The sequence below is a fragment of the Phoenix dactylifera genome, chromosome 4, assembly GCF_051530095.1.
Source record: "Phoenix dactylifera cultivar Ajwa chromosome 4, Ajwa_hap1_PhDact_Kaust_v1.1, whole genome shotgun sequence".
Lineage (NCBI taxonomy): Eukaryota > Viridiplantae > Streptophyta > Magnoliopsida > Arecales > Arecaceae > Phoenix > Phoenix dactylifera.
The window spans coordinates 41888370-41901780 of NC_143193.1; the positions used below are offsets into that span (position 1 = coordinate 41888370).

A 13411-nucleotide genomic window follows, 5' to 3' on the forward strand; every position below is an offset into this window, starting at 1 on the left:
GGCCCATTCTCATTGTATGTAATTATGACCCCTCCTAGCTTATATTGTCATTCAGTTAAAGAACAACTAAAATAATTGCCAAAAATGCGATTGCCTTTATTAAATCATAATTATATTAATGTTAAAAAAATAATTAAAACGTAAGGTTTTCCAAAAAATAGATGGACAATCATAACCGTTGATTCTTTTTATCTCACAGATGCTTGACAGATGCCAAACATTATTTTTTTTTTCTAAAATCAAAACATTTAATAGTAAAAAACAAACAAAAGTTAACTTCTGCTCCCCGACCTCGTCCGTCGTGGCGGCCAGCCGATGCAACCAAAGGGAAAGAGCAAGGGAAAAATCCCCGCGCATTTTAGCAGGGCTCCTGCTCCCTATTCCAATTCTCTTTTCTCTTGCGCGCTTCTGTCCTCCTCTCCATCGAACTCCCCACAGACCCTAACCTGATCCCAGATACTCTACCGAGGGAAGGAAAGAAGGCGATGTCCAGACCCTGGGGAGGAATCGGCGCCTGGGCCCTTGATGCCGAGCGCGCCGAGGCCGAGGAGCGCGAGGGGGCGGAGGCCGAGGCCGCCGCCCGCCCCCCTGCCCTCGCCGCTGGCGAGCCTCCCCAGAGCTTCCCCAGCCTCAAGGAGGCCGCCGCCACCAAGCCCAAGAAGAAGAAGGCCGTCCCCTCTCCCTCTCCGAGCTCACCATCGGCGCCTACGTCGGCCCTGGCGGCGGCCGCCGCCACCCATCCTCCCTCGAGCCCCGCGGCCTCACCCACGACGAGATGCTCCGCCTCCCCACAGACCCCCGCATGCGCTCCGCTGAGGAGCTCGAGCAGTCCCGCCTTGGTGGCGGCTTCCGCTCCTCCGGCTATGGCGCCGGCGGGTTCCTCGGACGGAGGTCCGACGATGGCAGGAGGACCTACGGCGGCGGCTTCGAGGAGGAGCAGCAGAGGGGTCCGCCATCTAGGGTGTCTGACCTCGACCAGCCGTCGAGGGCGGATGAGGTGGACAACTGGGCCGCTAACAAGAAGACATTCACCCCGGTGGCTTCGATGGATTCAGGGCGGCATGATCGGTATAGCTCGCTTGGCAGTGGCAGCTCGTCCAGGGCTGATGAGGTCGATAATTGGTCTCGAGGAAAGTACCCCAGCTTCGGATCGGGATTCAGGGATTCTTCCGGTCCTTCAGATTCCGATCGCTGGGTCAGGGGAGGAGCTGGAGTACCGCTGCCGCGCAATGGGGAGCGCGAAAGACCGAGACTTGTACTGGATCAGCCCAAGGGAGAGACTTCCCGGCGAATCGGGTAAGGCTAGAAGGGATGGTAGGTCAGCGGCTTCATTCAGCAGCGGCAGGGGCGTCGGCAGAACCTGCAAGGAGTCGGCCTAGCCCGTTTGGTGTTGCGAAGCCGAGGGAGGAGGTTTTGGCAGAGAAGGGATTGGATTGGAGGAAGTTTGACTCTGAGATGGAGCTCAACAAGACGAGTAGGCCCACTAGCTCTCACTCCAGCAGGCCTTCGAGCGCTAAGTCGAGTAGACCTGGAAGCCCGGGATCCCAAGCAGCAGGAGGAGGAGGAGGAGGAGCTGAAGGAGCTCCAAAGGCACGGCAGAAGATGAATCCTTTTGGTAACGCCAGGCCGCGAGAAGTTCTGTTAGAGGAGCAGGGGAAGGATTGGAGGAAGCTAGACCTGGAGCTGGAGCATCGCAGGGTTGACAGGTTTTAACTTTCTTTGCTCTTCACATGGTCATATTATGACTGACACTATGTTTCTTAATATTTTCTTTCAGTGGCACATTCCTGTAGTTTTCTGTTGGTAGTGACGGCAACCTAACCTGGATGTCTTCTTGCGTCCATTTCATGATTGACATTGTCTACTTCCTAGTTGAAAGTTATTTGCTAATGCAAAAACATCTTGAAAAGTTCCGAAGTGTTTTTTTTTTTTGTCATATTTTGTTAAAATCGGTGCTTCAACTGCAGTGTTACAATTCTCCCCTAAATAAAAAATTAATATTAGTTGTTAGAGCGATGGAAGGGCGATGGATTTTCATGAATTTCTTTATCTTTATTTTGTTCTATAAAACATAATGCTTCTTATTTTCTTTTTGTAATTCTAGAGTAAAATCTTTACAGCAAGGAAGTCTAATTAGAAGGTAGTTGCTCTATTTCAGGCAAAGTAGGGTAGGGTTAAGGTATTCAGAGGGGATAACTCATTGATAACTCAGTAGAGAATTAACCACCATTGGCTTTTTATTAGCATGGATATCGTCTTGAAATTCACATTTAAATTCTTGCAATATGCATGTCCTTGCTTTCTCATAGTAACCACTTTTAATTCATTAAGAAAGTCATTTGACCTGATATTATTCTCCTAGTTTGCCATAGTTTGTAGGTAGGGTCCATTGTTCTAAAATTGGTGCCCCTGGAGGCTGCTTGTGTTTGTGTTTGCCATATTATGCCTATAACCCATATGAAGATTCTTTTAGAACTTGGTTCTAATTTTGGTTTAGGTCGATTTGTGTATAATTTAGGTTTCAAAGGCTCTGGTCTGAAGTTTTAATCAAAAAAGTTAAAATAAAGTCAAGAAATAGATGAATTAAGTGGGGAAAAGGAAATCAATTCAAGCTCACATCATATTGTTGTATTAAATTTCCTAGGATCATAATGTGTATCTTGGATAGCTTTAGGTTGAACTTAAATTGCATGGATACTGAATGTAGTAAATATATGATAGGAGTGCACCAATCTATTGTGAATCGATTTCAAATATGACATAATTAAATCGATACTAGCAAGACATGCATAGGTGCTAGTCATAATCGTTATTATTATTGCAATCTTGTGGAATTTTTGAAGATCCATCCTTCAAACGAGGATAAAGTTACGAATCAAAAAAGAAGGATAGCTAGTATCCGTCCCAAGGTTCATCGTATCAGTACACCTCATACCGGGCACACTGTACCACCATATTGGTACCGAGATGAGACTCGGTACGGGAGGTATACCGAGTTTCGGTACACTGAATTGACTTTGTATCTGGCATGCTAACATTGTACTAGCATGGTACCGGGATGGGATCCTATACCGAGACGATGAATCTTGATCCATCGTATCTTTCACTAACCAATAACTAAACAAGTGGAGGCATTGAGATTTTGTAAAATAGGAAATCCCATACCACTCCCCAAATAGCAATAAAATCCTATTTGGAAATAGATTGGACAATTTTGGCCGAAATTGCCATTCAACTCAAATTCAAAAGTTGATTGAAACTAAGCAAAACCAAAAATTTTGGTTGGTTTTAAACTATCTCAAGTCAAAACTAATTTGTTTTGGCCAAAACTTCCAATCCTTGTCAATACTTGGTTGATGCATTTGCTTCCTTAGCAAAGCTTACTTCTTGTGGGTGATGACTGATGACTCGTTGTTTGAGATTTTCTCCTCTCTTTTTTGAAGTTCCATCACTTCAATATGTGTATATAATATATATATATTATATGTATGTATGTATGCATGTAAGTATGTATGTATTTTAAAGTTCGGTATGCTCTTGATCAGGTGTTTATATCTTTATCTTCATCATATTGTTTGATCATGTAAATATATATTATATTTGCGCCATAACTTAGTTTTATTCTACTTGTATCCTACAGTTTAATTTGAGATTTGGAAGTTTTTTGGTGAAGGAAGTTACATATTTGGACCTTTATTTAAATGGATTGGAGAATTGGAGATCACTAAAATTTAGAATTGGAAATTTTACGTAGAGAAGATAGCTTGATTTAATCAATTTTGTGATTATCCTTTCTTTTATCGTGAGCTCCTTCTCTGAGCTCAAACTTTTTAATCGCCTCAAAGAAAACTTCAACTTTAAAATGCCTTGATTTTGTACTTGGACAAAATCTGTTTTCTTCAAAAACATAAACACCAAAAGAAAGATTATTCTAACTTCTAGTGGTTGATTAATTTGGAGATGTTGAGCCTCCTCTGAATAAAAATTATATCTAATTCATAAATGTTCACTCTGCATTATCATACGTAGTCACAACTTGTTGACTATCAACTATGTTCAAATCATTTTTCATTTTTTGTTATTGATTTTAACTCATATAGAGGCTATTTTGATGAAGAAAAGTGGAAGCGCCCATCTTTTTGATCTTATCAACTCCTTAAATTGGGATGACCTGGATAATTGATCTATTGTGAAGAAGCATTTACTTAGGCACCGATGGATTCAAGCAAAATAGGTAGAATAGCTTGCTTAGGAGTGGCAAGGTTCACAATGTTTGTCTCTGTGTAGTAGAAGTTTCGTCCATCTATGCGAGCCATAAATTGGATTTAGGTTGAGGGCACATTTGGTGGTGCTTTAAAAGAAGTCCTTTTGTGACTTATAAAATAAAAAAGGTGTTCTCTAAAAAGGATATGTGTTTGGCGACATTATTTACAAAATGCTTCTTATAGAGAAGTACAAGCAAAAAAGTGGCTTTTATGAGAAGCTAGAAAAACTAGCTTTTGGTTTCTACTTGCAAGTTTGTTCCTTATCTTTCATATGTGATAAGCCCATCCATAAAGTGTAGTTTCATAATATCTGATTACCAAACTCCCAATATACAAAAAAGTGCTTTATGTTTAAGAACTTAAATGAAAACACTTCTTGGGAATGACTATTAAAAAGTAGATGCAACGCTCAACATGCCCTTATTCCTATAAAAAGTTTGGCTTTAAGTAGCTAGAAGTGAGTGTTGGTGCGAGAAAGCAACAATGTCTAAAAAGTGGAAGGATGAAAGCTCCTGTTAAACATCAATACAAATTTATATATTTTAAATTTATAAAAATAATTATTAAAATGAAGGTTACCGGTATGAGTGGCGTACCGACATTTGGTATGTCAAAAAAATTTTGTACCGTATTGTACCGATACCGTGCTAGTATAGCACCGGTACGGGGTCCGACACCAAGACGACAAACTTTGATTAAAATTCTAGATTTTTTTAATATGTAATCCTGGCTTGAAGAAATTTCTCAATGTATTATCTGACATTTTTTTCAACTACTAAAATGTTAATAGGAAAAGATATTTATTCTTATGTTAGGCAAGAGTCAGTCATGACTTAGGAAATATTGCTCGATATAAAATATTTAATAAAACATTAATCATATATATATATATATATATATATATATAGATTTTATTTGCTATCATTATATTCAAAAATCATCTAGATATATTTTAGATACCATCACATTTGTTTATTTTTCTTTCTTTTTCCCTTACCCTACCATCATCACAATTAATGAAACTAGCTGGATCCCATCACATCAACCTGCTCTCTTGTTTCCCCTTCTCCACCTATCCTAACTTCATACAGGAGAAATCTTTACATGAGGGGTGAGCTCATCCCTGCCGCCTCCCCTCTCTCTCTCTTTACCCCCCTCCCAAGGCCAAAGTAGTTTCCCACACTGCTATTATTTGAACTATAAGTGAATGATCCCTCCACCACATAAACCATGATCGATGGCAGCTGGAGGATGGCTAGCCTTAACCCCACCAATGCTGCAAACCTTCAACACCTCTCCACTCACATCATCATCATCCCCTCTGCCCATCACAAGTTCATGCTACCTACCTTGCCTCTCTCTTCCCTTAGCGCTGACCATTGTACTTGAGTTGTTTACTTTCTTTTTTCTCTTTTATTCTTAAGAGAAAACTCTCTTGTTTATCTCAACAACCTTATCTCTCTTACCTACTTTCTCTTAATTATATTTAGAATTTTATTGTTTGTTTTGGCAGATCCTTATTTATAATGTTCTCAAGCAAAGTTTGTCAAACCAGTATTGGTGCTTGTATCGGCTGGCGACCAATTCGGCTTGGTATAGGATGTCGTGGAAGGATGCTTTTGTGGTCTCATGTTGTTCATACATATCTACAAAATTTGATGGATTTTTTTTAATATTTAGGCCCAAAATGGTTCATGTTTTCAGATGTTGGGCATTGCAGAAGGTATAGGTACATAGGATGATTGTGGTAGAGATTTTTATTCTTGAGGTGGATGTGGGGTATTGAAGGAGTCACACCAATTGTGAGCAGAATGTCCAACTATAATGAAATAATATGGCCTTGTACACTATAATATGATGGCCTTCCTCTAGGGAGAGGCTTGGATTTATGTTGAATGCTCAAGAAAGACAGGAAGGTCTAGAATAATATGAATAAAGTTATACAAGAGGAGTTGTAGAATTTAACAGTGCAATGGATTTAGCTATGCATTTAAACTAGTGCTATTAGAAGCACTCATAAAGCTGATCCCTTGTAGCTGGTGAAGGCTAGCTGGTCATATGGTCTATTCTGCATTTACTCTCAAACTTCACAAAGCATAAGCACAATCTCAATTTCAGCTCTGCAAAATTAGTAAGAGCCACTATGCTCAACAGGTCATTTGGACAGGCAGATGTCCGCTTGATTGGCTTTCAACAATAGGTAATCAGCAAGCCAGTCTGTCCTCTCTAAAATATCTACTACTGAAATACTGAGAGCGTGCACAATTTGAACCTGAGCACACCATAGGATGTTCAGATCAAAACACGCATATTCCAACAATTCACATTACTGATAATAATAAAATAGTTGATAGGAAATAAAGTAAAACCCTGAAGGTTTGTGATACCTGTTGCACTAAATGCTGTACATATGCAATTGATTTGCAGCATGAATCTCTTGGATGTTTGGAACTTGTTCATGCGCATGAGAGAGAGAGAGCTTTTAGTGATTTATGTTAGATATGTCTCTGTTTGTATACATCTTTCCTTGTACGGTTGGAAACAATATTTTATTTATTTATTTTTTTGATGTAATATGGAGGAAGGAACACCTTCCCCTGGTGGAAGATTTTTTTTATCAATATGTGCACTCTATAATTTGAGAACTTGAAATCTCAGACCAGAGACAGCTGAAGAAAAGCTGCTGAAAGAAGAAATCAATCATCTGAAGAAGGAACTGAAAGAAACAGAAGGGAATTTGGGTGGTGATTCTGTGCAAACTTCTGCTGAAGAAATAACCAGTCTACATGATCAGATAATTAGGAGAGAGAAAGACTTGGAGCTACTTATACGTGAATTGGATGATAAGGTTCGGTTTGGACAGAGAGCCACAAGTGATATTAGGCCTGGTTCTGGATCAGGCAGGATTGCTGTGTTTTCAGATAGGCAACCTTCACATTCTGGTATATCAGAGGACTCGAGGAGTACAGAGTTCATGGAGAGACCACGATCCCGTGGTGGGATGGGAGACATGTGGGTCAGGCCGATGGATGATAAACGCGGATCTGAAGGAATTGGAGAGAGGGGCTTTTTTGGCAGCAGAGTTATGGACAGGTACATTCATTCTTTTTCCATGCTGACTTTCTTGTGCTATTCTCATATTTGAAACTTCTGTTACTGGGCATGGTATCACCTGTTTGATGTTGTGTCATCCTAAGATCTGAATAACCCACCCTTTGTATATTCACTTAAATTTGGATTGAGCTATCCAACTACACATTTTCCTTTCTGGGTGGTTTAGCAAAAGTTATACTCCATTGAAGGTCATCTTTATTTCAGTGCCCCATGTTTCTTGCACCTTGATCATTAGAATGCCAGCCACTCTATAATTATTATTGCTTCTAGCTAGTCTGTTTTTCTGGCTGTGAAAGAACTGACCATATGATTAGGCCATCCGTTTCATTTCTGTTTGCAAAGATATGAGTGGGTCCCATGTAAATTATGAAGTTAGGGCATCTAGAGTCTTTGTGGTTGCATTCTGATAAAATTTCAAATTATTAATTCAGAGGACCAACAGGGTATTATTGATCATATCTTCACAATGCTACTTAGAAGTTGACTACTATTTTTATGACAATTTTTTGTGAATGGTTGTCGTCGTTCTCACCTTCCTTTTATTTTCGGGTCAAAGTCAAGGGAGAGATGGTGAAAAGCTGTTGCTTTGAATCTTTTTTGTTTTCTTTTTTTTTGACACAAAAAACAAAATAAGCTGTTTGTTTTTTATATTTTCCTTTTGATCCTCCTTTCTTTTTTGTTTTGCTATGTAAGGTGGCAAGAAATCATGTGTAACTGAGTTAACATCTTGTCACGTAATTTATTGCTACCTTTGATGTGGTGTATTTGAATTTTGTTTCCATGTCAAGGCAAGTGGCAGCAGCCTTTGTGACTCTTAGAAGCGTAAGTGTGTTTTCTCTACCTCTATGGTCTAGTTTTATGGTGGTGTCTCCCTGTAAGCCATCCTACTGTTGAGGACGTGCTGTGTTGCTTTTAGAAGTTAGAACATTATATCTTTTGATGTCGTTGCTCATTGAATAAGCATGGGCTTATCAGCTATGAAGTAGAAAACTTAATAGTCTGAATATTCTCTCTTTCATCTCATGTGTGATGATCTTAATTAGTATGAAGTACGAATGGTGCTAATAGTCCTGATTTGTGCTTGCATGCATGTGCCTGTGGATATGTTTGTATGCATATGCATGTGACGAAGATGATTGATGTTCTAAGACTCCAACTTTGTCAGGAGCTGCAACAGGAAAAAGAGAGAACAAATCTGAGAACTATTGGGGAATTTGAAAGTAGAAAAGAAACAGGGATAAGTAGAAGACCTTGGGTTACTCATTGGCTCAACAAAGGGAAAAGGTAAAGTGACTTGAAATGGCATCGAAGCCTTATTTAGATATGTTTCCTTCTGTAATGGCTCGAAGTGTGATGGCATCAGATTGGGAGCTAATAATATAGCCGCTAAGCGGCTATCATTATGATAGATTTCAAACATTTTCTAGATAATCATGAAAATTAATTTAGTTTAAGTTTTTGGATTTTTTAGGATATTTAACAAATTTTAAATTCTGAAAAAAAGGTCATATATTTATCCTAAAATTGATATACGTTGCCATGCAGCAGATAGTGGTAGAAACTTAATTATGAAGTCAATATTAGAAAATTCAAGTTAGAGCATATTAATTTTTTTGTGGTATTTTGTGTTTAATCCTATAATCAATCAATATTTGGTGGAAAGAAACAAGCGACAAAGGTAGTATGTGAGATGCAGAGTCATTCTAGAAATGTTGACCCTAAAGATTTGGTTTAGATGATGCAAAATATTTGAGTAAAAAGTTTACTAATCAGTTGCTTAGGGTATACTTGAATGTTTGCAGAAAGCTAAGAAGAAGGCTTTTAGTAACTCTCAAATGAAGAATAATTTTCCAAAGCTCTACACAGAGATTCAACTCCAAAAGAATCTTGAAGTAACTCTTAAATCTTCGCATGCAAATATAGCAAATTTTGACTTGGGCTATCTCAAGAATCGGCCCCTAGATTACAAGTCGACCCGAGCATACTAATACAGACTGATACACTTTTACAAGTTAACTTCTGCAGATCACAAATTGACCTCAGAATATGCTTAGAAGAAAACAGAAAGCTGTACAATATATTATATTGGCGAGTCGACCCATAAAGAATACAAGTTGATTCTAGTCATATAAGAGTCGACCCTATAAGCAAACGAGTCGACCCCTAAGTGACCATAAACAAAAGACAGAGAGTTGTAGAATTCATCATATTGGCAAGTCGACCCATGAAGAATATAAGCCGACTCTAGTTTGACAAGAGTCGACCCGAGAAGCAAATGAGTCAACCCCTGAATGACCATTTACAAAAGTCAAAAAGCAATAAAATTCAATTTGTTGCAGAGTCAACCAATGAAAATAACGAGTCGACCCCACAATGGTCACAGGAGAAAGACAAAGCGCAACAAAAACAATAGCTAGTTTGAGTCAACTCTTGAAGATCATGAGTTGACTCCTGAAAATTATGAGTCGATCCATCTGTACCTAACAACAGTAACGACTAGTTTTTCTGTGAATCAAAATGGCTATTTTTGTCTCACAACGGCTCTCTCGACCTATCTAATAGCTAGGAGCATCTTCTAACCATTCCTAAGTAGTACAAATGCACGAGAACACCAAAAGGAAGAAAAGAGATGGAAAATAGAATGAATTAAATAGCCAAGAAAAAGAAGAGAGATTAAAAAAGAAAAATATTCAAGTGTATTTACTAACATCTGAAAGATAACATCTTCTATAACTGAAAGAGTTGGTGAGGTGCATTCAAATTCAATCAAGGCTAACCAACTAATTCAGAAATCCATTTATTTTGTATATATCTTATTTTGAGAAGCTGTAATCCTATTGCTTTATATTTTCTTCATACTTTGTATGACAAGTTTCAAGGTTCAAAACTTGCGAAAAACTTGAATTAGATTGTATTGAGCCTAGAAAAATGCTCGGATATGATTTTAGTTGATTGCCAGTAAAAATCAACTAGATTGATTTTGAGCCTGGCTAAAATAATCGAACTGTAATCTTAAAAAATTATAATAAAAATTTTCAAAAAGGGCGTCTTGGAGAGTGGACGTAAATGTAGGGTTAGCACCGAACCACTATAAATTTATTGTATTTGTAGTGAATGAATTCTGTGTTTTGATCTCTTGTATATTTATTTTTGTTAATTATTCATTGCAACTCACACACGTTCATCAAGTTTTATTCTGCTATATTTTACTTAAAGTTTTTGAAAAGCCCAATTTACCCCCCTCTTGGGTTACATAAATAGGCAACAAGAAACTACCGAAAGATTAAAATGCAAAGTTGCTTTTTATGTTTTCAAAGAAAGTTGTTTGTGATCAATTTCTTACAATTACCAAGTTAAATAAAGTGAAGCCATGATCAGAGGTATCCCGAAACCTTCAACAACTATCTAGACTTAGTGTAAGGAGTTTCTATGGAGCAAACTTTTCATGAATCTCTTGTATATTGATTCATCAACATGATAATCATTCTACCCTGATGAGTCTCCTGCCTTGTACTCAATTATCCTTATCTTATTCAATCCCTTTAGGTTTGTTTATTTATTTGCAAATTATTACAATCTTTTCTGCTTGGTTCTTTTTGATTGGTTTCTTTTATTATTTTCCATCTAGCAGAAATGTTGAAGTCCTCTAATCAAGGCAAAACCAAACCCTATCTCCTAATAAACAAAAATCATTGACCGATCTGCTTGATCTAGCATGCCAACATCCCATCACCCATAATAGTTTCTTAAAAAAGAAATTATTTTTTATCCTGTGTATATAGGTAATTGGATTGTCACATATTCGACCTTAAGTCATTCTCTATACTTGTGCATGAAAATACCATTATTTAGTTTGCATACCTTCTTTTGTAGTTGGTGATATTATCAGCTCTAGCAAAATGCCAGTTATTTTCATGCTTTCTTATTAATTATAGACGAGGTTTAGAAATTAGGGAACTAGAAAATGGAATCACCCTAATAACTTGCTGCTATGTTAAATTCTTATTCTAAAAGGAGTTGACACGATATCTTTATTGTTGGGGGGAATAAGATTTTTTCCCAAATGACATAAATGCCCCTAAGAAGCCGTACAACTTCCGACCCCGGACGGCCGAAGTCGGCGCCCGACTTCGGAACGCCCGACCTCGAGACCTCCGGCCTAAGAAAAACCCCAATGTTCGAGGTCTACTCTTGTCAGCCACCTACTACGGCCGTGCGCCTCTGAGGTCTGGCCGAGGACCATACCCTGACGCCCCTCTGGCATTTATTGCGCATGGTCGCTGTAACTCTCCGGCTTACTCCACAATAAATGCGGATCTCCGGCTTACTCCACAATAAATGCGCATGGCTCCTGTCATCTACGGACTCTCAGCTCTCCACGGCAAATCAGCCCAGCAGAGTCTAGTCAATTATGATAAGTCTCCGATCTCGGCCATACCTCCGACACCAATGCAATAATTCGCCTGATAGCGTGCTAGTTCGGGCTGTACGACGCCCTCACCGCCGACATCAGTGCAATGATTCGCCTGACCGTGCGCCGACCCGAATGACATGCCGAGCCGTACTACGGCTTCGCCCTGTTACATTGCAGGTAAACCGACCCCCGCCTATAAAAGGGAGCCTTGGCCTCTCAGGAGGGGGTTAAAAAAATTGAAGCACTCTACAGACACTGTTCATCTCCTTTCTACACTACTTGCCCCCTCCCTGACTTGAGCGTCGGAGGGCCGGCGCCGGAAAACCCGGCCACCGGCTCGTGTGCAGGCACCCAGACGGAGGACGCCGCCAGCTGACGGATCCCCGCCTCGCCGCGTGGGCCAGCCGTCCCTTCTCTCCGACCGCCTCAGACGGAGGACGCCGCTCGCCGACGGACCGCCGCCCCGCCGTGAGAACACGCCGCTCCCTTTCCTCGACCGAAGATTGCCCTCGGGTCCAATTTCCAGCAACAGTTGGCGCTAGAGGAAGGGCCCGAGTAGCAGTCATGAAGTTGAGAAGTAAGGGAGCCTCTAACATCTCCCGGCGTCCCCCGCAAAGCCCTGGACACTCTGTCCAGAATTCTCCAACTCCGGCTGACCCAGTTCCTCAGGTCCAGCCGGAACAGTTCGACGCCTTGGTACAGCAAGTCCAGGCCCTGGCCGCCGCCGTTCAGAGTCTGCGGCGCGAGGAAGCCTTGCCTACGCTCCCCCCACGGGCTCAGGCCCCGCCGGAGTGTCTCCCCAACGGCCCGGTTTTCCCAAGCCAAAACTTGCATGGCTCTTCTAGAGCCAACAACGGAGAACGAGCTTCTCCCCGGAGGGAGTTACCGGGAGAAGGTTTCGATCGGAGACCCCAACTTTCTGAGGCAGAGTCAGCCCCAGATCACCGTGAGCCGGCGCAAACCACAGCGACAATCCCACGGGTGGGGGAGCTCGACCGGAAAGTTGAGCATCTGGAGCGTCAGATTGCGGCGCTCTACAGCAAGAAGGCAAGACAAGAGGGAGACTTTGAGTTCACCACCAAGTCCCCCTTCTCCCGCCAGATCGAGGATGAGCCGGTTCCCGCGAGGTTCAAAATGCCTCAGGTGGAACCCTACAATGGGACGGCCGACCCTCTCGACCACCTGGAGAGCTATCGGGCCCTCATGGCCCTACAAGGGTCTTCGGAGGCCATACTCTGCAAGGCCTTCCCAGCGACCCTCCGAGGGACCGCTCGGCTTTAGTTTTCTGGACTGAAGCCGAATACGGTGTCCTCTTTTGAGCAGCTCGGCAGGCAGTTCGCCACCAACTTCGCTGCCAGTCGGCGCCAGCGACGGACGTCAGACTCCCTCCTCGACATCAAACAGAAAGAGGGGGAGCCCCTCAAGGAGTACCTGGACCGCTTCACCGCCGCCACATGGGAGGTTCGCGAGCTAGACCAGTCGATGGCTATGTCGGCTCTGAAGACTGGGGTCCGCTCCTACCGATTCCTCTTCTCCATCGAGAAGAGCTTCCCGGCCGACTTCACTGAAATGTTGGCCCGAGCCCGGAAGTATGCCAAGGCCGAGGAGGCAGTTGCAT

At 41.4% G+C, this 13411-nt stretch overlaps 1 protein-coding gene across 1 annotated transcript; it reads left to right on the top strand.

Annotated features, from left to right (window-relative positions):
- Positions 1-290: 290 nt before the first annotated feature.
- On the top strand, positions 291-8395 carry LOC103709960 (eukaryotic translation initiation factor 4B1). The gene is made up of 4 exons (XM_089930123.1): positions 291-1278; positions 1341-1706; positions 6924-7358; positions 8168-8395. The coding sequence occupies exons 1-4, from the start codon at positions 776-778 to the stop codon at positions 8271-8273; spliced, it is 1410 nt and encodes a 469-aa protein (XP_089786249.1). The 5' UTR covers positions 291-775; the 3' UTR covers positions 8274-8395.
- Positions 8396-13411: the final 5016 nt, after the last annotated feature.